Source organism: Tyto alba, unplaced genomic scaffold (assembly GCF_018691265.1).
Source record: "Tyto alba isolate M040663 unplaced genomic scaffold, T.alba_DEE_v4.0 Super-Scaffold_8, whole genome shotgun sequence".
NCBI classification, from domain to species: Eukaryota; Metazoa; Chordata; class Aves; order Strigiformes; family Tytonidae; genus Tyto; species Tyto alba.
Window position 1 is genome coordinate 19,564,377 of NW_024881329.1, and position 22,682 is coordinate 19,587,058.

Genomic DNA, 22,682 nt, shown 5'->3' on the forward strand with positions numbered 1-22,682 from the left:
TTTGTTCTTTCCAGAAAGTGTTTTGTGGATGCTGAGCATTCATGCTCAGCTGAATTATAAACTACTGATTAAAAGCTAGTTTCACCTTCTCACTTTTGAGTGGGGTTTTTGAAGGACTCCAAAATGTCAGCATGGTGAGCTGAAGCTTTGCCCTTAGGTTTAAACTGACTCTTCAGACTATGCCCTGGGTGTGACTGCTCTGAGCAAAATCCACATTTGTCATGTAGCTGTGTCAGCCCATCACCCTCTGCTGCCAAGCAGCAAGCGGGGAAAACCTTGCACTTTTTCCAGAAAAATTCACCTCACCCTGATGTCAATGTTGAAAATAGCTCAGATGAATCAAAGCCTCCAAATGCATAGTTGTCTCCATAAGGGGAACCTACAGTGACTAATTCTGATGTGAAAGCCTACAATTAGATAGGATGACTCCCAGACCTAAGTGACTCAACCCCTGAAACCTGGAAGCAGAAAGTATGAATAAGATGCAGCTGGAATGGAAAATAAACTTTGCCTAGATGGAAAGACACAAGGAGGAGAGGAGGTGGCGGGGGAGTTTTGGACAACACTGGGAGTCTCAGAGCTATCAAACGAGTTGGCCATGTCTGAGTACAACATATGGCCAGGAGCAAGGAGGCTTCTGTGTTTTCAACACCAGATGACACCCTGGGAAAAGCCAGGACTGCTCAAACAATGTCTTGAAAGACCTGGACCACATTGAGCGGCTGCTTCTCACAGGGGATAAAACTCCACCTTGCTCCTAGGCAAAGGAGAACGTCAACGTGGTGGCCCCAGGCTGGCAGCTTTCCATGGCAGAGGCCCATCCAGGGAAGCAAAATGGCCAGCACAAGTAGTTTACATGCAACATGTATGAAGCGTGGAGATATGCTGTCCCCTCATAAAGACTATCCTTCGGCAAATAAGAGAAAACAACAGATCAGGTTTATTGTACTAAAGCAAAACCTTAGGCAGATACTTTGAAAATCTGAAAACAGTTATGAAAGACATTGTCCCTCTCCAACATGTAGTCTTTATTTAGCTTGTCTTCTGCTCTGAGAAACTCTTCCAGGCCACAGAATTTAATCTTGTTGTAATATTGAGTAAATCCTCTTGGTAAAAAGTATCAATTGTGCATGTTCTAGAACTGTTTGTAACTTCATTTACTCCAAAAGTTTCACTGACAACGTGTTTTTAGGATTGTCTGTCTTTCCTGCATCCTTTCCTTCTTTCAGACATTGTAATTACAGGTAATTTCTTTTTCAAGGGACCCCAACATGGAATTAATTCATAATTCAAACTTTGCAGTGTCCAGCTCAAGGCAGAGCATGTACATCTCACCAGATGTGCAGAAATGTATGATACCCGTCTTTTGTCAGGTGTCAGCTTTATTTCTTCTGCTGACTCCACTGTGGCAGGCGATACCTGCTTCGTTTTGGTGGGACCTGTGGGAATACATGTAGGAGAGAAGCTTGGTCATAGCTCTTCTGAGGGTGCTCCTCACTTCCTTGTTCCTCAGGCTGTAGATGAAAGGGTTGAGCATGGGGGTCACCATCGTGTAGAAGACAGAGGCTGTTTTCCTTTGATCTTCTGCATGTCTGGAAAAGGAATGAAAATACAAGAAAGCCGCAGAACCATAGAAGAGGGCGACAGCCATGAGGTGGGAGGTGCAGGTGGAGAAGGCTTTGTGCCTGCTCTCCACAGAGCTGATGCTCCAGGTGGTGAGCAGGATGCAGGTGTAGGAGACCACGATGGCCAAGACTGAGGTTGTTATGATGAAGCCAATGCACGTAGCCATCACCATCTTGTTGAGCCAGGTGTCCGAGCATGAGAGCATCAGGAGTGGTGGGATTTCGCAGTAGAAATGATTGACAAGGTTTGGGCCACAAAAAGAGAGTCGGAGGAGAGCACTGGTGTGCACGAGGGCATTCAGGGTCCCTGCAGAGTAGGAGCCCACCACCAGTTGGACACTGGCCCCATGAGACATGGCAGCCAAGTAGTGCAGAGGCTCACAGATGGCCATGTAGCGGTCGTATGCCATGACAGCCAGAAGGATGGCTTCCGTGGTGCCAAATACTGCAAAGAAGAAAAACTGTGTGATGCAGCCATTGAAAGAAATTATATTTCTCTCTTCAAGAAGGCCTGATAGGAGCTTCGGCGTGACGGATGAAGAATAACAGATGTCCAGGAAAGAGAGGTGGCTGAGAAAGAAATACATGGGCACATGAAGCTGAGAGCTGGTCTTGATGAGGACGATCATCCCCAGGTTCCCCACCAGCGTGGTGATGTAGATGAGCAAAAAAGTCACAAAGAGCAGCTCCTGCAGATTGGTGAAGCCCAAAAGGACAAACTCTGTCACACTCGAGTGGTTTCCCACAGCCATTCTCCTGGCGCCAGCACAAAGGAGACAAAGAAACACAAGGAAGAGGTTAAATAATTTCTCCCAGCTCACAATAATATGTAGTGCCTGAGGCTAATGCAGGATTTGGTGTTTCCTGGATGAATGCACCCACTCATTAGGAGAAAAACCATGATAGTTATCCTCAGTGGGCAGGTTGAAGATCCAAAATAACATACTGACAAAATAAGAGTCAATAGTTCATATGTGGAAAAAAAAAAAATCTTAAAGCTTAAACCTTAAGGCTCTGGCTGGCCCATTATGGAAAGAATTGGTTTTGCAAAAGTTCTTGCAAATGATATCTTCTCATGAACATCCAAATTCTTTCCTATATGCATGCATGTTTGCGAGGATTTCGTTCCCTTCGTTGGTGGGGGGTGTTTCTATTTAGGGACAAGTAAATACAATAATATCATGCCTTAATTTGCTATGTTAATTAGTGTTGCATTAAATTGATAACAGACCACACTGAAGTGATTTTCTGACTCTGTAGTGATATGTTTGGGTCAATTAAAATGAGACCAGCATACCTGATTGCATTTTCATGTACATGTAGCTTCAAGGGAAAATCACTTCCTTCTAATCTGAATTATACTTGCACGTCATCTTCCTTGCACCTCTTGGGTCTGCTAATATCAGGAATTTTAATCCAAAATCTGAGTCAGGAATTAAGGTTCGGACGTACAAGAATATGCATTTTTTCCTTCAGGATGGACCTTAATAACTTCAATATTGCTTTATGGAGAGGTTCCTGCTTCTGCATGGGGTGGACACGCTGGTTGAGGAAGCCTATGCAGCAAAATATTGTCTCAAATCCTCTTAAAATTTCATCCTCTCTCTGGTCGAATCATCCTCCGAGAGATATTCACTGGTTCTTGAGCTGAAGTTAAAACACAAACTCCATCAGTCTTTCAGAAACCAGGAAGGTTTCCCTATTACATCTTCTAACGTGGCTGGAAGATTTAAGTTTTACCCCAGGATGAATTACCAAAGAGTCTCTGGGGCACCTGAAAACAGAGTGAGCATTCCCCAGGGAGCCTGGGATAAACACCAAGATTTCTCTGAGGTTTTAGCAATGGGATATCCAAGGCACATCAGAAACGATGCCTGAGGAGCCTGAGCAATTTGACTTGTGTGGACAACAGTGTAATGAGGAAAGAAACATAAGGCAATGCATTTTTGTTGAAGACTTCAATCTGAAAGATTTTTTTTATTCTCCAGGAACATGGGAGAAAAAAAAAAAAAAAAGCTAAGTAATGGAATAATTTGTACTACATATTTCTATAGAGCAAATGTGGAAATATTAAAGAAAAAGTGGATTGAAATGTAAATATTAATTTGACATTGTGGGTTTGTTTTTTTGTGGGTTTTTGTTTTTTTTTTTTTCCTCAAGATAACTTGTCATTTTCCATTTACACTTGAATATGTTTTTACACCACTGCTTCCCTGGATGTAACATCTCAGAGCAGGTCCTATAAGCAGCATTCACAGGGATGCAGCTCCAAAAACCTGTCTCCAAGGGTAGGATGCATCACCCATACATGTGTTGGGATGGTGAACCCGGGTAGCTCTCTTCTAGACATCTGCTATTATTTCATTTAATTGATTTCAATCAGTACTTTTTTTTTTTTTTTTTTTTTTCTTCTCCTGCTACTCATCTGCAGGTCACGCAACTTGGTGGTGTTCAATATCACTGGATTCTACCTGTTATATTTTTCTTCCTCTGTTCTTAATCATGGCTTTTAAATAAAAAAAAAAAAAAAAAAAATGACTGCTTCTCATGTTATCTGCTAGTGATGGCCTTAAAACATGTGTGTTGCTTGTTTGAGAAATGAGTATTGCTATTTCTTCCCTTCTCACTTCCCTTTTTCCATCAGCCTTGCTGTCTGTTTCTAGCGCCAGCGAGATGACCGTTTCTTCAAGACAATTCTCCTCCCATTGCCCTTCCCGAAGCAGCTCTTATTTCCCCATTCCTCGGGCTGCCGGTCAGGGGTTCATTGCAGAAATTCCCTTGACACGCTGCCAATGCTCTTTTCAGGATGCTTGTGGGTGTCATTGCTGCAAGGACATATTGATGGCTTATCATCAACGTGGTGGCCACCACAACCTCCACGTCCTTCTCTGCCAAGCTGCTCTCCAGCCTGTCCTGGTGCCCGAGGCAATTCTTCCTCCGTGGGCAGGACTCAGCATTTTCCCTTTTTGAAGTCTGTGCGATTCCCATCTGCCCATTTTGGACAAAAAAGCTGCCTTTGAAAAAGCCATTTTACATTGTGTGCTTCAAAATTAAAATATCCCCAGGATGGGTGTTTAGTGCTTGGGAAAGCAGTAAAAGAAATCATATGACTTGTTCCTTGCAGAAAAGAGCAGTTGACAGCAGACAGGGATATGCTAAATTGCTTTAACACCTTTAAACAAGTTCAGGATATCCAACTGCAGCCATCTACACCCGCCTTGGGCAGGGGGAAGGAGGTGACTGCTGTTTCCCACTGCTAACATCTCACACATTGGATGGCCAACTCCTCATCCTCATTAATTTCCTTCTTCACCTTGGGTGGTATTTACATAACTGCGTGTAGATAACTCACGCACACGCATTCCACTTCTCAGCATCCAAACCAGCCGTTCTCAGTGCCACTGCTAGTGCAAAACATCATCCCTCCCATCTGAAATATCCAGATTTTATCACATACAGAAGCATCCCTTCCTCTGGGGTGTCTGCCTTAAATGCACATGCTGAAACTGCAGGTGTCTAAAGCCAGCTGAGATTAGTCCAGTCCCTTGTGTCTCTGTCTTTGCTCAACCCAACCTTCCCCTTTTCACTTTCCCTCTTTCTCAATAAATGTGAAAAATTCAAATGTCTCTTTCTTGGGTTCAAAATGCCTTTCTGAGCCATGTATGGTGGTAAAGGCAGACACAGAGAAGAACTTACCAGTGTTTGGATGGGGTATCCTTGCTTCTTCCACCAGGACCTCAGGAGGGGTTTTTGCTCCAGGGCAGTATCCACATCTAAAATGAGTCATTATAATACCCCCCAATTCTCTTTTGAAAATGAGAAATACCTTGGCCATCAGTTTTAGAGGGAGTAAGGCCAAAATAAGACTCTCCCTTTTGTTTCCAAAAGGGAAAGCTGAAGGCAGCTTGGTTACCAGCTAGCCTGGGGAGAAAAGGGTTGTGCTCCAGGTCTGTGGTTCTTCCCATATACCTGGATGACACACGATGGAGAGGAATCACAATCCCAGTGCAGGACTTACATATTCGTAAGCCAGTCTTCAACTCCTCTTTAATCACAGGAAAAAAGAAAAATATATGTCTCTTTCTGTGCCATTTTTTTACCCACCAGCTAGCCAACACCTCCAGAATGAGATTTATTTCACTCTCCTTTAGATTCAGCTCATATTAAAACCCAAACTCAAGAGTCTGTCGTTACCTATTTGTGAGCTAAGGTCACGTTATAGCTAACAGGACTCTGGCCAATACAATCAGCAGAATTTATTGATCTCTTCAGCTGACAAAATGTAGGTGTCTGCCTTGCAACGAGCCACACCAGAACCCAATGATGGACTTGGCCAAATCTTCCTTGATCCTAAAGGGAGCCCACACACACAGTCAATGTGTAGAGGTACCATGATGTTTATTTAAAGTTAAGGAGATAAGTCCTCCCCCTAAAGACATCTGAGGTGATTCTCAAACCTCATCACTAAGTATGCAGACAAGGGGAGGTGGCTCCTACACTTGCAGTGTTTGCTCAGCTCTCTGTTTAAATCAGATTTAACTAGAATTAAGGCAGCTCTTCCTAAAAGCACAAGCCTAGCTGGCTCCAGCTAAACTCTGAGGTGCTGCATGTGCTTTCTACAGGAGAGCCAGGGGACAATTGCAGACACAAGACACCAAACTCATAGTAACTAGGGTGTTGAAACACTGGTTTGAGTGCTTTATTTCTTCTTTCTTAAGTAAAATGAATTCCAGTTGGAAATTCAGTTGTATCTAGAGTCTTGGAGCATTTAACATGACACAAAGATGATCTTAAGCACCTTTCTGGGAATGTAGCTGTAGTAGCTCCTGCCCTTTCAGAGGAGAGGAGCTCCAAAGCAATTGATGGCTAATCAGCATGAATGCAAAATGAGATGCAAAATTCCAGCCACGTATTTGCTCATTCATCATGACCCACCAGAAAAAGGGGTTGCAATGCTGGATGCTCCTTCTCCGCCCTGTAACTCTCCTCCTGGAGCCACGCGGGATGTTTCCCACCACTCGTGATCTAACCCCGCAGAAGTCAGCGAGGGCCGTTAGACACAGCTAACCGCTGATTTCCCCAAACACAGCAAGCACTGCTTGCACAATGAGCAAAAAGCTTTCAGTTTTGAGAGCGGCAGCTCAGGCAGGAAGCCACAACGAGCAGAGCAGCAGTGCTGTAGCCACGGGCTTGTGTTTTTAAGACACTAAGAGCTCATGTTCCAGTTTAAACACTGGGTGATGGTGAAGGTGAGGCCAACTGGACACAACATCATTGAATATTATTGTATTTTACATATGGCGAAATAATGGCTGTAGGTCACTGCAGCAAGAAGAGGTGCTCTGGGGCTGTAAATAAAACATTAAAAATCATCTTGAGTCTTTTATTTAAACAAAAATGCGGCACTCTTCCCTGCGCCTCAATTAAACAGGATCCTGAGGGTGACAGTCGCAGAGGAACAGAAGTTTGGGAGAACAGCAGGAATTGTTGACAGAGGTCCCAGCTCAGTAGGTCCTGATGAACGCATCTGGAGACGTGAGGTAATAAAGAGAGGGAAACCTTGCTCGCTATGGCTGTGTCCAGGCTCTCATTGTCATGAAACAGGTAGTCTGCATGTAACGTGAAATAACTATGGCTAAATACAGTTTTGTAACCCATTTCAAGGACAAAGGAGACATGAAGGAATTCATAACATCATACTGGTTTTGACTTAATGCCACCAACAAGTGCTCCATGTTGCAGATGAGGGTAAATCCGAGACTTTCTATCATGAATTTGCAACGTGGGAAACTCCAGTTAGAAACAAAGGGTGGAAAAAAAAAACACTGTAAGAGTGGAAAAACCTAAAAGAGGTGCCAGGGAGGGTGTGAAACCTCTGTGCTGGATGTTACCCAAGGCTCAGTGGGAGAAGGAGGTCTGAGTTGGCCCTGGTTGGTGTGAGTGGCTGTACTGGAGACCTCCAGGGTCCCTGCAGCGAGGGCACCACAGCTGATAAGAGAGGAACAAGAGCACAAATGATCTGGGAGGACGCTTGCCCCAGGCTGACCGTGCTAGCTGGGCAGCTGGCCATCAGATGGATTAAATAATAACCAGGGAATTATCAGGAAGCTTTGGGAACAAAGAAGGATTCAGCTGATTGACCCTGGATGCCCATTAGTTGTGTGTCGTTAACAAATCAGCAAACTGCTTTGATCCTGGCTTGATTTAATCCAACTGTGCAGCTTCTCCCTCCAACCCAGGCAACTACATGTCTCTAGGATAGCAGCAAGGCTAAGCCATAGCTCCAGTTTTCACCATGGTCCTCAGAAGCTGCAGTCTGTATGGGCTGAGGTAATGCACAAATTGGAGTATTTTTACTTTTTTCATGTATGAAACATTTGTGCACCACCCAGGAATTTTATTTAGTGGAATAGTAGAATTCACCCCCTGTTTATTCAGATTTGCTAAGCAAAAGGGAGAGCAACACATGACGCAGCTTGTAATTTGAGTTCAACCAGTTGCAGAAATTTTTCCAATATTCTTCTGGTTTAATTTGGCCTGATACACAGGATTGAGTAAGTGGTAAAGGGCAAAATTTTAAATGAGAAGTGCATGCTTGTAGTTCTCTAACTGTGACTTTGTTAGGTTAAATTAACTACTAAATCTAATTACTGATGTTTGGAAAACTGAGTGAAACTATTAATGTCTTGAACCAGCTGAGGATATTGAATCAGCCTGTGTAGCTTCTAAATCAAAGTGCAGAAGACCCCAAAAATGTTCTTAATCTGAGATATTTAATCAAAAACTGAGGCTATAACTTGCATCCCCATTCTGTCTGGCCATAAATTTACAACGCTCAAGATCATTTAATTTTTGTGAGTCTCCTCAAAGACTCCTTCACGTCCTTATTCCTCAGGCTGTAGATCAAAGGGTTCAGCATGGGAGTCACCACAGTGTAGAGCACCACAGCCCATTTATCTTCTTTTGAGTTGTTCGAGCTGGACTTTAAGTACATAAAAAACGATGTCCCGTAGAAGATGCTCACAATGGTGAGGTGGGAGGCACAGGTGGAGAAGGCTTTGCGCTTACCCTTGGCTGACCTGATGCTCAGGATGGTGGAGATGACAGCTATGTAGGAGACCAGGATAACCAGGCTGCTGGACACACCAAATAAAGATGCTGAAGTTCTCAGGATAAGGTGGCTGAGGGTGGTGTCGGAGGTCGAGAGTGATATCAGCGGGGAAATGTCACAGAAGAACAGTTCAATGACACTGGAGCCACAGAAGGATAAATTGGACATGCTGATAGTCTGTCCCATGCCATTTGTCAACCCCATGAGGTATGACCCAGCCACCAGCTGGAAACAGCGTTTTGGGGACATGACAAGGAGATAGACCAGGGGATGGCAAATGGCCATGTAACGGTCATACGCCATCGTAGCCAGCAGGAAGCACTCGGTTATTCCAAAAAGATCAAAAATGAACACCTGAGCCACACACCCAGCATAAGCAATGCTCTTCTTCTCTGATAGAAAGTCAATCAACATCTTGGGGGTGATGACAGTGGAAGAACAGAGGTCTACAAAAGCCAGATTGCCCAGGAAATAATACATGGGGGAGTGGAGCTGAGGGTTGGCCCTGATTAACACAATCATCCCAAGGTTCCCCAGGATGGTGACAAGATAGGTGAATAGAAACATCAGAAAGAGGATGACCTGAGTCACCAGGTCCTCTGTGAACCCCGTTAAGCTGAAGTCAGTCACCTGGGTGCAATTTCTTTCTGCCATTAGTTTGGCGTGTGGTTTCTGTGTGAACTCCTTACTGGAGGTTTCTTCTACATCAGGCAGGTATCTCCCAGGTGGAAAACCCTCCCTTCAGTGGGACCTACTCAGAGACAGTCACACATGATCTAAAGGAAGAGTTTAGGCACAGAGCAATAGGAAACAGCTTGCCAAAAGTCATATCACAGCCAAGGTAAAACAAACAGGGTGCTGCAAAAGGAAAGCTTTGCTTAAGCTGTAAAATGCTGTGGCACAGCATGGTGCGTGGTCCTCTGGCTCACTTCTGGATGTTCAGCAGTGACCTTCAAGAAAAGCTGTTGGGTGGCTGCACACCCGACTAGCTTTACCTTGGTGCTGCATTTCGTCCCCTTTGTTAGCATTCAGCCCGGGACTCCGAGATCAGCCAGCTCAACCTGAAACACAGAGAAATTTGGTGCTTTTACAGTGCAGAATTGATTATTCATCCTCTCATTGGCATATTCCAACCACTCGCTTCCTCCCCCTTTGCTGGGTCTTCTTCTTCACTATAAAAGCTTACACAGAGATTTATATTTGCTTCCCCTCCCCCCAAAACAGTGTTTCAGCTATAAAACCTTTTCATAGGTCTTTAAAGACTTCCTTGAGTCTTCAAATGGAAATGGGCAACCCCCAAAGGTGAGCAAACTCTGCTTGAAAATATTTATGGGGGAAAAAAATAATCTTTTGGACCTGTCTCAGCTCAGTAACTGTAAACTCCCCAAAGGTTCTTTACAGGAAAGCTTCTGGTCCTCATCCAGGAGCCCTCTGTGGTCAACAGAGGAAGCGTCCTGAGTGTGCTCTCCAGCAGGGTGATCTCCAGACCTCCCTTCTCAGCAGTTGTGTGGTGAGGACCCAGGACAGCCAGCTCCTTGTTTTTGATGAAAAGTCCAGAGTATCACGAAGAACTGAGGCCCAGGACCCTGCAGGTAGGGCATGAGATGAAAGTGGGAGCTGCTTTCTTTTCTTGCAAGAGAAAGCTACAGGAGATGGGTGACACATGCAGTCCTTGCTTGTGGGTCTGGTACGGGGAGCTCCAGCTTGAGCTGAAAGATGGTGACGCTCACTTACATCTCAGCACTACCTCTGCTTCCCTCCTGATGCTCTTGGAGGTAGATGTTAAGATGCACCTTCCTGAAGCTCTGCAGGGGATCTTGAAAATGAACCACAGTCAACAAACACCCTTACTATTTCATACAATTTGGGGATTTGGGGACTGTGAATCTCTTTGAGCCCCAGGAGAGTGACAAAGCCCAAAGCAGGTCATTATCTTCTCTCTATGGTTCTTAGTTTGAAGTGTACCCAGAGGAGATGACCTCAGCTCGAGTGAGCAACAGGGGCTCTCTTCAGAACAACACTCCCATCTTTCATGTCCATTTTTCGAGCATTTCAGAGATGGTTACAGCTCCATGAGTGCCATGTTTGACATTATCATGCCAGGGAGCTGAGGGGGACCTCACCGATGGGGCACAGTCCCACAGGAGCTGAGCCAGTGCTGGAAACAGGGTCCATCAGCAGTCCCAGACACCATGGATGATGAACCACCCATCTTAAATACCTTATACTCAAACCCTAGCTCACAAGTTTGGCTGCAGGGAGCCAACAGAAGACCATGGTGACCTTGCTAAAGTTGAGGTAAATGTTGTCCACTACTTGTCTTTTTGTCCACGCAGCCTTCAATCCTCTCATCGCCCAAGGCACTCAGGTTGGTCAGGCATGACTTACCCTTGGTATATCCATGCTGGCTACTCACAGCTCCCCTCCTGTCCTTCCTCTGCCTGGAGAGGGCTTCCAGGGAGGGGGTTTCCTTCTTAATCCTGCTGCGGATTGAAGCAGCCCACAGTCCTTGTGCCCTCCTTGATGATAACACTTACCTTCTTCCACCCATCACGCTGGAAATGCACCAGCTGTAGGGGAAAAATGAGAGCCTGAGGGAGAGGTGCCCAAAACTGGAAGGAAGGTGATGGGAAGGATCAAATGAGGAGCATAATAAAGTACTGAAAGGGGCAGCCAAAGGGGAAAAGGGCCCTTCTGAAGGAATGAAGGAAATCTCGAGGGCTGGCCCTGTCTCTGGTGGATCTGATGGAGGTTCCCAAGCCCAGTGGGAGATGTGGGGTACCTCTTTCTGCAGCCTTTTCACACCAGCAAAGGTGAGTGCCAAGGGTAGCAGAAGCCACTATGAGATAAGATCAGACATATTTTGCTGGGAATTAGTCTAGATGCAGAAAGCCCTGACCCACACCTTTTGCTAAGCACCGAGCAGGGCTGGAACCTCCCAGAGCCAAACACAGAAAGAAAGTAAATGTCACATAAATTCCCACCAGATTTTGGCTGGATCCAGGCTGTCCCTCTGCTCTCAGCAGGGAAGAACTGTTCAAAGCAAGGTCGGGTTAAACATCACCTTGAACACCAAGAATTGGTGTTTTAGACTCTGAGCCGGAGGCTGCCCTTCCCTGACAGTGCACTGCTGTGAGCAAACCCCCACAATCTGGGCAGTGTTTGGGGTTTAAAAACCTTCCAGGGCCGCATCCTCACCTTTTCTTTTCTCTCCAACAGAAAAATCAGCTACAGGAGCTACGGTGCGATGCTGCCTATGAGCTCTGGCAAGTCTGGTCCTGCCTGGGGCTGAGCCCCCTCCATCCTCCTCTTCCTCCTCCCCGCTGTCAGCGCTTGCCTCTCGCACCTCCTCATCTCCCAGCTCGATACCGGCCCCGGGGCCACAGCCCGGCTGACAGCAGGAGATGGATGGGGCCAAGCCGGCACCGCGGGGCGTGGGACACGTGCGGGGATGTGACGGACACGGGGGGCTTGGGGGGAGATGGTCTCTCCCTGCTTTGCATCAGTCCCGGTCACAAAACCCAGCACTGCCCACGCTACCCCCCCTTGGCCACCCAGCAACGTACAGGGGCCGGAAGGTTTCCTCTCCGTTACAGTGGAAGGATTTAAGCACCAACCCCAGAGCCGAGTCCTGGTTTGGAGAAAATAGCTGGCTCTGTGCAAAGCAAGAAGGGATTTCAGCCCTTGCGCAGTGCCACCATCACTGGGGTACCTCCGGTGACAGAAAGTCATCAACATCCCCGTGAGGATGTCCCCAGTTCCCTCCAGACCCATCCCCAGAGCCACAGCATCCCTCATCCCTCCCATGATGCGCAACGCGATGGTGTCCGCAGCCCTGTTGTCGTTTGGAGGGGAGTGGGGGGCTCGGGAGTAGCCCCTCTGCTTTCCCTTCCCCCCACAGTCCCCCACCCTTGCATCTCTCACCCCCACAGCACCAGCTTGGCCCCATCCATCTCCCGCTGTCAGGCCAGTATTGAGCATCATGACGGCAGGTGTGGAGTGGAGGGGGCTCAGCCCCGGGGATCCCAGGGCAGAGACGGGACCAGCATTTGGGATGGGTGCAGGGGAAATGGGAAGAACTTTTCTCCCCCCCTCCCACCCCTTTCCCGGAGCTGCAGAGGCTTTGCACAAGCAGCTGGCACGTTGCGGATGTCTCAACACCTCACCGTGGTTTTTAATACCGGGTGTTGACGGCGGGCTGTCTGCCGAGCCGCCGGTGCACCGGTGGCTGCCGCATGCCGAGAGGGGCTTTGCTCAGGGGAGAGGGTCGGACCAGCCCCAATCTCCCCCCCTGCTCAGACATGGGACATGAAGGGGACAAGGAGACCCCAAGAGAGCTGTCCCTCCCAGCCTAGGGTACCCCGAGAACCAGCTGGGGACCAGCAGTGGTCCCAGTAGTCCCAAGGCCACTACTCACCTCCTGTCCATCATCATCGCGTCAAGGCACGAAGGCAGGTCAGGGAAGGGGGCTGTGCTCCAGCCCCCGCGTCTCCACCCCCAAGCTGGGGCATAAAACCCCCAGCAAACGGCGGGGGACAGTCTGGAGCTGGCATTGAGCTGGGAAGGGGCTTCCTTGGGGTCCCCACTGCCGCCGTGCTGGGGGACGGAGCCACGGACTCCTCCTGCCCACCCGCCGCACCCATGGCAGGTAAAACCCACCCACAACAACGCTCCCTTGAACCCAGCAGTGGGGTCCCGCGGTGTTTTTGGGGTGTGGTGGGTTGCCCAGCCCCACAAGACAGTGGGGAGGGGGATAAAACCCCACTAGGGCAGGGGGGTCCGGATGCTCCCGATCCTCCCACCCCCTCCACGGAGAGAGGATGTGATGGGGTGGCTGGTGGTGCATGGGGTCTGCTCCCACATCTGGGGTGCAGGATTAGACACACACCCCCCCCCCAACACTCCCTCACCCCTCTGCAGCCTTTCTGGGGGGGCCAGGTGAGGGGCCCCCCTGCGGCACTGGCCTCGGGTGGGCAGGTGAGGGGCTGGGGACCAGCGGCAAGAACCGGCGCGTGTGCCACGCTGCGGCACGGCTGGAGATGGGCAGCCTCTGGGAGGAGTTCAACCGCCTGGGCACCGAGATGATCGTCACCAAAGCGGGCAGGTAGGTACCAGAGAGAAGCAGGGGAGAGGGCTGCCGGGGTGAGGGGCACCCCCTTCCCACCCCCTCTCCCCCCAGGAGGATGTTTCCCACCTTCCAGGTGAAGCTGTCGGGGCTGGACCCGTTGGCCGACTACGTCCTGCTCATGGACTTCATCCCCCTGGATGACAAGAGATACAGGTGGGGTGATGGGGATGGTGGAAGAGGAGGTGGGGGGCCTCATCCTGGTGGTTCTGAGCGCCCCCCTGCCCCTCAGGTACGCCTTCCACAGCTCTTCCTGGCTGGCAGCGGGACGGGCCGACCCGGCAGCCCCCGGTCGTGTCCACTTCCACCCCGACTCGCCGGCCAAAGGGGCTCAGTGGATGCGGCAGATCGTCTCCTTCGACAAGCTCAAGTTGACCAACAACCTCCTGGACGACAACGGCCACGTGAGGACCCAGCCTTGGGGTGGGGGGGGGCGTGATGTACCCCCTCTTTGGGGGGGGTCCTGCCCACCTCCCCTCTCCCCACCCTCCCAGATCATCCTCAACTCCATGCATCGCTACCAGCCCCGCTTCCACGTCGTCTTCGTGGACCCGCGCCGGGACAGTGAGCGCTTTGCCCACCAGAACTTCAAGTCTTTCAGCTTCCCCGAGACCCAGTTCATGGCGGTGACGGCTTACCAGAACCACCGGGTGAGCTCCTGGGGGTGTGGGCATTGGGGTGCCCTCCCCCCCCCAGCCGCTCCCCAAGACTCCCCTGACCCCGCTCCACTCCGCAGATCACTCAGCTGAAGATCGCCAGCAACCCCTTTGCCAAGGGCTTTCGGGATGGTGACCCTGAGCCATGGTAAGCTGTGTGCCCCCCCCCCAAACACCACCCCGATGAGGGGCTCCACACCGCGTCCCCTCCCTCCCTGAGCCCCTCCATCTCTCTTGCAGGTGCGGGGTGCCGGCAGGGTCGCTGTTGGGTGCAATGCCCCGCGCCCGGGCCACCGTGCTGCCCTCCTGCCCTGAGAAGCAGGAGAAAGGTAGGGGGGTTGAGGGGGGGGCTGACCCCCTCTTGCTCTCTCTTCCCTCCCCAGGGGCTCCCCGCAGCCGTGGGGCACTGGCCACCGCCGTGGCCCCCCAACCAGTCCCACCGGGAGCTCCCCCCGGTTTCTCCGAGCTGCCCACCCCCCCCTTCCAGCCCCTCGCCTGCCCCCCCGGTGTCTATGTGGGGGCCAAACCCCGCACCCTGCCCTACCCCCTGCCCCCCTTCCCCCCGCTCAGCACCTACAGCACCACCCCGGCCCCCACCTTTGGCTACGGGCAGCAGTGATGGGGGGTCACCCCCCATCCCTCCCCCCACCTCCCCAGGACCCCTTACCCAGCCCACAGCAGAGGAGACGGAGATGCAGATCTGGGGACGAGCCGTGGGGATGGCTTTATTCTCTGCCAAGGACAGCCCCAGGGGCTTTGGGGGGGGAACCCTGCCCCCCCAGCACCCCTGCCCCGGCTTTGCTCCCCGCAGCAGGGTGAGGGATTGGGTCCTGCTGCTGCTCCAAGCCCCCCCGGTATCCCCAGGGCGCATCTACTCCCAGGCGTCGGGCGCGAAGGTGAAGGGACACAGCTTGTACCCAGCGCCCACGTAAAACTTGTTCTGAAATTCCACCCTGCCGAGGAGAGAGGCCGGTGAGGAGCGGGGCGGGGGCGGGTGGGAAATCAGTCACCCCATCCCACCCGCACCCCCTCAGCCGGGCTCACCAGTGCAGGCGCAGGGCGTGGAGGAAGGCGGAGAGCCCCTCCATCACCAGGAGGATGGCCACGGTCAGCACGGCGAAGGCGGCAAAGACGGGCACCAGCACCACGCCACCCACGTAGCTCAGCCCCACGAAGCCGTTGCGCATCACCATGGTCCACAGGACCTCCGACAGCTCTGGGGCCGGACAGGGAAAGGGGTGAGGCTCTGCCTGGCCCCTGGAGGGTGACACACAGGGGTTTGGGGAGCTGGGGACACACACACACACACTCACGGGCATGGGCCAGGCTGAGTGCCCAGAGCCGGAGGTAGGACGCGGTGTTGGAGACGCAGCCCAGGCAGTACTCGATGGTGTGGATCGCCTGGTGCATGAAGATCTCAGCGACGTCCACGTGCTGCAGGGACAGAGGGGACGTGGGACATCAGCGGGGGGTTGTGGGGGGCCACGGCCACCCCCCACCCCACTGCCAGCCCTCACCTCGGCGTCGGGGCTGTGCCCTCCGCTCTCCACGTCCTCCTTGGTGACATTGACGGAGTTGCCGGCCTCCTGCCCCTCCAGCAACGGCTCCTGCTCCCCTGGGGCCATGGGCTACGGGGGGACGGCACCCGCAGTGAGTCCCCACTGTTTCCCCCCCACCCTGCCCCGCCTGGGCCCCCCTCACCCCACAAACACCCCCCAAGCCTTACCCCAGGGCGGCCCGTCCTCAGCACACGCTGCCGGCAGCACCGGTAGAGCGGCGTCCCCAGGAGCAGGACAGGCACCGACGCCAGCGCCAGCACCACCAGCACGGTCTGCACCGGCACCTGCGGCACAGGGGCACCGTTTCGGGGTCCCCTACGGCACCGGCTGAGAACGGCCCCGCTCATGTCACAGGGGGGGGACACCCCCTCCCCACCACACCAGCCCCTTCAGGGCTTCCCGTTGCTCCCAGCTTGGGCAAGGATGAGATCAGGGTCCCCAGGTGGGTGCCCCCCCGTCTCGGCGGGGTGCTACCTGCCCCTGGTAGAGCGGGAGGTTTTCAGCGTTGGAGGTGAAGAGGAACATGTCGATGAAGTGGATGAGGATGCTGGGGGCCACCCGGGAGTCGGCAGCGTCGAACTTGACCCACTTGTAGAAGATGAGGAACACGAGGTAGCCAAAGAGAGCCAGGAGGAAAATCATCTCGGGCAGGAGCTCCAGCACCAGCCGGTGCCGTTGCTGGAAGTGCCTGGGCAGGGGGACATCAGCCACGCTCAGCCTGGCACGGCGCACCCTCGCCTGCCCAGATGTAGGGGTACAGGACCCCACTCCCCCACCCTGAGTCCCCTTCACGTGACCACAGGTGGCCAGAGCCCGTGGGCACAGCCACGGGGACTCACACATGGTTGAAGACCCCCAGCAGGACACCAAAGCCCATGTGCACGATGCCCAGCACCACGGACATCTTCATCTTGAAGGAGTTGAGGAAGTTGAGGTGGTTGGTGGCCAAGCTCCAGATCTGTGGTGGACAAGGTGGGTGAGACTCCAGCCCACCCCACCCAGGGTCCCATCTCGTCCTCTCCCCCACGGGATGCTCACTGGGTCGATCCCAAAAGGATAAGGCCCTTGGAAGACACCGGTGATGTTGGGATCCAGAGTGAGGGACGGGTGGGTGGCGAGGTAGGCAGAGCTGTGGGCAGAGCGAGGGGGTGTCAGTGGAGGCAGGGAGCTGGGGAAGGTTCATGGAGGGTGGGTTGGGAGTCCCACCTCCAGGAGGAGCGGTTGGCCATGGTGGCCACACTCCAGGCAGAGGGAAAGATGACGGTGGCTTTGCTGAAGCATTCATTGTAGATGAAGCCGGTGTAGATGGAGAAGGCCCCCATGAGCAGGATGAGGTAGCGCCCCTCAAAGAACGTCAGCCAGATCTAGGAAGGGGGTGGGGGGGGGCGGAAACCATGGCTCCCACGTCCCACACCACCTCCCCTGCCCCACACTGTCCCCCTCCCACACCACCAACCCTGCCCCACACTGCTTCTGTCCCACACCACCAGCCCCATCCCGTACCACCAACCCTAACTCATGCCCCCAAGCATATCCCACACCTCCAAGCATGTCCCACACCCCCCAAGCATGTCCCACACCACACCCCCCCTCACCTCGTTGCTGGCCTGCCGCAGGCTGGGGCTGTTCTCGTACAGCACCATCCAGAGAGCGAAGAGGAACATGAGCAGCCCGTGCCCCACGTCCCCAAACATGATGGCGAAGATAAAGGGGAAGGTGATGATGGCGTAGGGCGCTGCGGGGGCACGGGGACCACGTCACATAGGCCCTCCCCACCCTCCTCCCCCCCCAGCCCTGGGCAGGGGGACACTTACCGGGGTTCACCTCCTGGTAGTTGGCCACCCCGTAGGCATCCACGATGCTCTGGAAGCCGGCAGTGAATTTGTTGGTGCGGATGAGGGTGGGGGGACTCTCCGAGGTGGGGATGCGCTGTACAAAGCACTCCACGCTCGAGCCACTCTTGTACTGTGGGGAAAAGCACCCGGCGCCTGACCCACAGCACCCCCCTGCCTGGCACCCACCCCACTATGGCAGGAGGACACAGGGACACCCAAGAGACCTCTGGCATGAGGACATGGGGACACCAAGCAAACCCAGCACAAGGACATGGGGACACCAAGAGACCCCCGGCATGAGGACATGGGGACACCAAGCAATCCCAGCACAAGGACATGGGGACACCAAGAGACCCCCAGCATGAGGACATGGGGACACCAAGAGACCCCCAGCATAAGGATACCGAGCAACCCCAGCACAAGGACATGGGGACACCAAGCAACCCACCGATCCCTGGCGCAGGGCATCCTGCACTTGGGTGAGGTCCCGCACGGGGCACCAGACCTCGGCGATGAGGCACTTCTCGGTGACATCGAAGCTGCACTGGTTGAGGATGAGGTAGATGGCCTTCATCTTCTGCACCTGCACCTTCCAGGTGGGCAGCGCCAGCATCACTTTGTCCAGCACCTGCGCCAGGTACTGCTCCGTCTCCTCCAGCACCTGTGGGTGCCCGGTGGGGGTCAGGGATGGGGGAGGTCCCAGCGTGGGCCCCCCGGACCCCCCCTGAGGTGCCCAGCTCACCACGCTGAGGTCCTGGATCTGGCCTTGCAGCCCACTCATGGTGTCCACCCGGCTGGCCTCGCTCTCCGGGTAAGGGTACATGTGGCAGTGGAAGCTGGGACAGACGGACACCGCCGTGTCTTGGGGTGCCAGGGCTCCCCAGGGTGGCACAGCCCATCCCCGTGTGGGGGGGTTGGGTTTGCTAAATAAACCTCTGCGTGGCCAGATGCGTGGCATGGGACCACTGGCTCACCAGTCTGAGATCTTGCGGATCTTCTGCCCGATCTGCTCGCCCCAGTAGGAGATGAGGAAGATGACCCAGGTGATGTTCTCGCCCTGCGGACACCACAGCCCACGTCAGCCCCGGCCCCCCCCTTCCCCGCCAGCCCCACACCCCAGTGCCCCGCTCACCGTGGCCGGGTCCTCCATGGGCTCAGGCATCTCCACGAAGCTGGCCACCAGGTAGCCACGGCAGGCACGCCACAGCAGCCGCTCAAAGGCGCTCACCCGCCACGGGTGAATGACACCGGCCACGAAGCTGCGGGGACACGGCGGGGGTGCTGGGATGGGCACGGCTCTGCTGCTGGCCCTGCCCCATGGCCACGCCACCGCCCCATGGCTCATCTCCAACCCTTACCTGCTATCCCTGCCCCACGGCTCATCTCCAACCCTTACCTGCTATCCACTGCCCCAGGGCTCATGTCCAACCCCTACCCTACAGCCATGCCCATCACCCAACTCTACCTCCTACCCGCTATCCCATCACCCCATGGCCACACCACTGCCCCACAGCTCATCTTCAACACTTACCCTACAGCCATGTCCATCACCCCATGGCCACACATTGCCCTACAGCTCATCTCCAACACTTACCCTACAGCCATGCTCATCACCCCATGGCTCATCTCCAACCCTTACCCTACAGCCATGCCCACTGCCCTACGACCACACCACTCCCCACAGCCCCTCTCCAACCCCCGCCCCACACGCCAGCCCCTCTTACTTGATCTTGCGGTCAAGGTGCTGGTGCAGGGAAGGGTCGAGGATGGGCTCACGCTCGGAGAGCGCCCGGGGCCGCAGTGGAGAGCCTAGGGGACCCTGCGATGATGAGGAGCAAAGAGATAACACTGGGGGCGGGAAGAAAACGGGGCGCAGGGTGGCAAACACACACACACACACACACACACTCCCCGGGGCCGGCGGGCTCCTCCCAGACCCACCGGTGAGCTGGTGAAGCGTTGGCCTTCGCGCAGGACGTGGAGGTACTGGCGCAGCTCCCGCAGGCGCCCGCGCAGGGACGCGCGGTTGCGGCTGACCTCCCGCAGCTCCTGCGCCAGCTGCTCCGACTGCTCCTGCACCCGCAGTGCCTCCCGCGCCAGCGGTGCCCGCGGGGTCTCGGGGCACGGCCCCAGCACCCGCCCGGCCCCCCGCAGCTCCTGCTGCAGGAAAGCTGCGAGAGAGACGGGGTCAGATTTAAAGGGGGGACGGACCCCCCCCCCCCCATCCTCCTCAAGGCAGCCCCGTGTCCCGCCCCGGTGCTCACTGAAGGTTTTCTCCATCTCCTCGCAGCGCCGCACCTCGCCCACGAAGCGCCGCTGGAAGGCACTCACTTTGGGGTTCAGCTGCCAGAGGGGAGGGGTTGGGGGGTACAAGTCATGGAACAGCACCAATTTGGGGCGGGGAGACAGGGATTTGAGTATCCCAGGGGGCTGGGCAGCCCCAGCTCCCCTGGCCCAGCACCGTGCCAGCACGCAGGGCACCCCAAGCCACTCAAACCCACCCCTTGCCCCCAGAGCCCCCCCAAACCCACAGCACTCCAAACCACCTGCATGCACCCCCCTGCACCCACGGTACCCCAAAACATCCACCCCAAACCACCTGCATGCACCCCCCTGCACCCACGGTACCCCAAAACATCCACCCCAAACCCCCTGAACACAAGGGACCCCAGACCAGCCACCCCAATCTCCCTGCATCCACAGCACCCCAAACCACCCAGACCAAACCCACGGCACCCCAAACCACCCGCATGCACCCCTCCCACCTCCATGGTACCCCAAACCAGCCACCCTGCATATAATATTTTCCCCCTGCACCCATAGCACCCTAAAACCACCTGCACCTAGTCCCTTGCACCCGTGGCACCCCAAGCTACTTGCATGTACCCCTTGAGCCCCCCTGCACACCAAACCACCCACCCTAAACCCACCCACACCCACTCTCTGCGCCCACAGCACCCCAACCCACCCATACCGAGTTCCCTGCACCCATAACACCCTAAACTACCTACCCCAACCCTCCTGCACCCAGGGCACCCAAACCCACACAGACCAACCCCCCTGCTTCCAGAGCACCCCAGACCACCCATCCCAAACCCACTTGCACCCAGAGCACCCCAAACTACCTACACCCAAACCCACCCAGACTGACCCCATGTACCCAGAGCACCCCAAACCACCCACTCCAAACCCACTTGCACCCACATCACCCCATCCCACCCAGTCCAACCCCATTGCACCTAGAGCACCCCAAACCACCCACCCCAAACCCCCTGCACCCAGAGCACCCCATCCCACCCAGTCCAACCCCATTGCACCTAGAGCACCCCAAACCACCCACCCCAAACCCCCTGCACCCAGAGCACCCCATCCCACCCAGTCCAACCCCACCTGCACCCAGAGCACACCAAACCACCCAGTCCAACCTCGCTGCACCCAGGGCACCCCAAGCCACCTGCATCTACCTCCTGCACCCAAACCCACCCAGACTGACCCCATGTACCCAGAGCACCCCAAACCACCCACTCCAAACCCACTTGCACCCACATCACCCCATCCCACCCAGTCCAACCCCATTGCACCTAGAGCACCCCAAACCACCCACCCCAAACCCCCTGCACCCAGAGCACCCCATCCCACCCAGTCCAACCCCACCTGCACCCAGAGCACACCAAACCACCCAGTCCAACCTCGCTGCACCCAGGGCACCCCAAGCCACCTGCACCTACCTCCTGCACCCAAACCCACCCAGACTGACCCCCCTGTACCCAGAGCACCCCAAACCACCCAAACCCACCTGCACCCACATCACCCCATCCCATCCAGTCCAACCCCCCTGCACCCAGGGTGCCCCAAGCCACGTGCACCCAACCCCCTGCACCCAAATACACCCAGTCCAACTCCGTGTACCCAGAGCCCCCCCAAAGCACCCCCGCAGCCCCCCCAGCCCCTACGTACGTCCCTGAACTCGAGCAGCCCCCGCTCGCCCAGCTCGCTGACGCAGCTATAGGCCGAGGCAGACTGGAGGAAGAGCTGAGCCAGGCAAACCTCCTCGCTGCGGAACAGGGACCCCATGGTGTGTGTCCCCCCACGGGGACCCTCACTCCCACCCTGGGGTACAGAGGTGCAAGGGCACCCGCCTGGAAAAAAGGAGGAGTGGGTTCACAGAAGGGATGGGGGTGAGGGTGGAGGGGGATGGCAGCAGTGCTGGGGGGTCACCCCGGGGGTCCCTGGGGGGACTGGGGGGGTGGTTGTGGTGGTGCGGAGCTGGGGTGTCCCCGCAGCCGTGGCGAGGCGGGTGGGGGAAGTGACCCGCCCCAGTCACACGCGGCTGTTCCCAGCCCCGGGCTTGCAAAATACTTTCCAGTCCCGTCCCCCCCCCGCCCCGTCCCGTCCCGCTCAGCTGCAGCTGAGTCAGGGGCCACCGCATCCCCCCCCACACACACACCCGGGTCCGCACCGGGCACCGGCCGCCCCCGCGGGACGTGGAAGGGAGGGATGGGGAGAAGGGAGAGGGGGGTTGTCCCGTTCCCACGCCCCCACCACCCCCCCCGTGGATGCTGCCCGCCCCTACCCGGCTCGGCACTTCCTCTTCCCCAGGAAGGGCCCGGCCGCGGGGAGGGACCGGCCCGCCCGCCCCCGGGAGCGCATCCCCCCGCCCCGCTGCTGGGGGAACCCCCCCTTTTTGTGTGGGGGGGGAACAGGGGGCCGGCATCCCTCCGAGCCCCCACTAAACCACCTCCCGAGGAGCTGGGAAACCCCCAGCCGGTAC

The 22,682-nt window shown here is 54.9% G+C and overlaps 3 protein-coding genes across 5 annotated transcripts; 1 reads left to right on the plus strand and 2 right to left on the minus strand.

Moving 5' to 3' along the window:
- Positions 1–1,369: 1,369 nt before the first annotated feature.
- Positions 1,370–11,956, minus strand: LOC104362671 (olfactory receptor 1052). The gene is made up of 5 exons (XM_042785428.1): positions 10,471–11,956; positions 10,093–10,322; positions 8,808–9,797; positions 5,667–5,670; positions 1,370–2,381 (listed from the first exon to the last, which is right to left on the minus strand). Exons 3-5 carry the CDS (start codon positions 9,388–9,390, stop codon positions 1,370–1,372), a joined length of 1,599 nt encoding a protein of 532 aa, XP_042641362.1. The 5' UTR covers positions 9,391–9,797; positions 10,093–10,322; positions 10,471–11,956.
- On the plus strand, positions 10,022–15,136 carry LOC116961867 (T-box transcription factor TBX10-like). The gene is made up of 10 exons (XM_042784893.1): positions 10,022–10,038; positions 10,138–10,328; positions 11,073–11,104; positions 13,617–13,840; positions 13,916–14,017; positions 14,094–14,265; positions 14,356–14,511; positions 14,598–14,665; positions 14,758–14,846; positions 14,901–15,136. Exons 1-10 carry the CDS (start codon positions 10,022–10,024, stop codon positions 15,134–15,136), a joined length of 1,287 nt encoding a protein of 428 aa, XP_042640827.1.
- An 80-nt stretch (positions 15,137–15,216) lies between these two features.
- TCIRG1 (T cell immune regulator 1, ATPase H+ transporting V0 subunit a3) lies at positions 15,217–22,511 on the minus strand. Of its 3 annotated transcripts, none has more exons than XM_042785413.1 (20): positions 22,485–22,511; positions 21,869–22,050; positions 20,176–20,254; positions 19,853–20,082; positions 19,636–19,730; positions 19,044–19,170; positions 18,886–18,968; positions 18,654–18,747; positions 18,360–18,572; positions 17,891–18,041; positions 17,672–17,811; positions 17,283–17,440; positions 17,115–17,205; positions 16,916–17,034; positions 16,551–16,764; positions 16,244–16,360; positions 16,035–16,145; positions 15,831–15,951; positions 15,562–15,733; positions 15,217–15,470 (listed from the first exon to the last, which is right to left on the minus strand). In XM_042785413.1, the coding sequence occupies exons 2-20, from the start codon at positions 21,983–21,985 to the stop codon at positions 15,389–15,391; spliced, it is 2,514 nt and encodes an 837-aa protein (XP_042641347.1). In that variant the 5' UTR covers positions 21,986–22,050; positions 22,485–22,511; the 3' UTR covers positions 15,217–15,388. The 3 variants fall into 3 exon arrangements, with proteins under 3 accessions (XP_042641347.1, XP_042641346.1, XP_042641345.1); XM_042785412.1 differs by lacking the exon at positions 22,485–22,511 and adding an exon at positions 22,371–22,447; XM_042785411.1 differs by lacking the exon at positions 22,485–22,511 and adding an exon at positions 22,359–22,438.
- Positions 22,512–22,682: the final 171 nt, after the last annotated feature.

Bases quoted from the DNA above. Each gene is read 5' to 3' on its own strand.
- LOC104362671 (XM_042785428.1), bottom strand. From the start codon at position 9,390: ATGGCAGAAAGAAATTGCACCCAGGTGACTGACTTCAGCTTAACGGGG.
- LOC116961867 (XM_042784893.1), top strand. The intron at 11,105-13,616 runs GTTGGTCAGGCA...GTGCAGGATTAG, and splicing joins TCATCGCCCAAGGCACTCAG to ACACACACCCCCCCCCCAAC. The intron at 14,266-14,355 runs GTGAGGACCCAG...CCACCCTCCCAG, and splicing joins TCCTGGACGACAACGGCCAC to ATCATCCTCAACTCCATGCA.
- TCIRG1 (XM_042785413.1), bottom strand. From the start codon at position 21,985: ATGGGGTCCCTGTTCCGCAGCGAGGAGGTTTGCCTGGCTCAGCTCTTC. The intron at 19,731-19,852 runs GTGGGTCTGGGA...TCATCATCGCAG, and splicing joins AACGCTTCACCAGCTCACCG to GGTCCCCTAGGCTCTCCACT. The intron at 15,734-15,830 runs GTGAGTGTGTGT...GTCCGGCCCCAG, and splicing joins ACTCAGCCTGGCCCATGCCC to AGCTGTCGGAGGTCCTGTGG.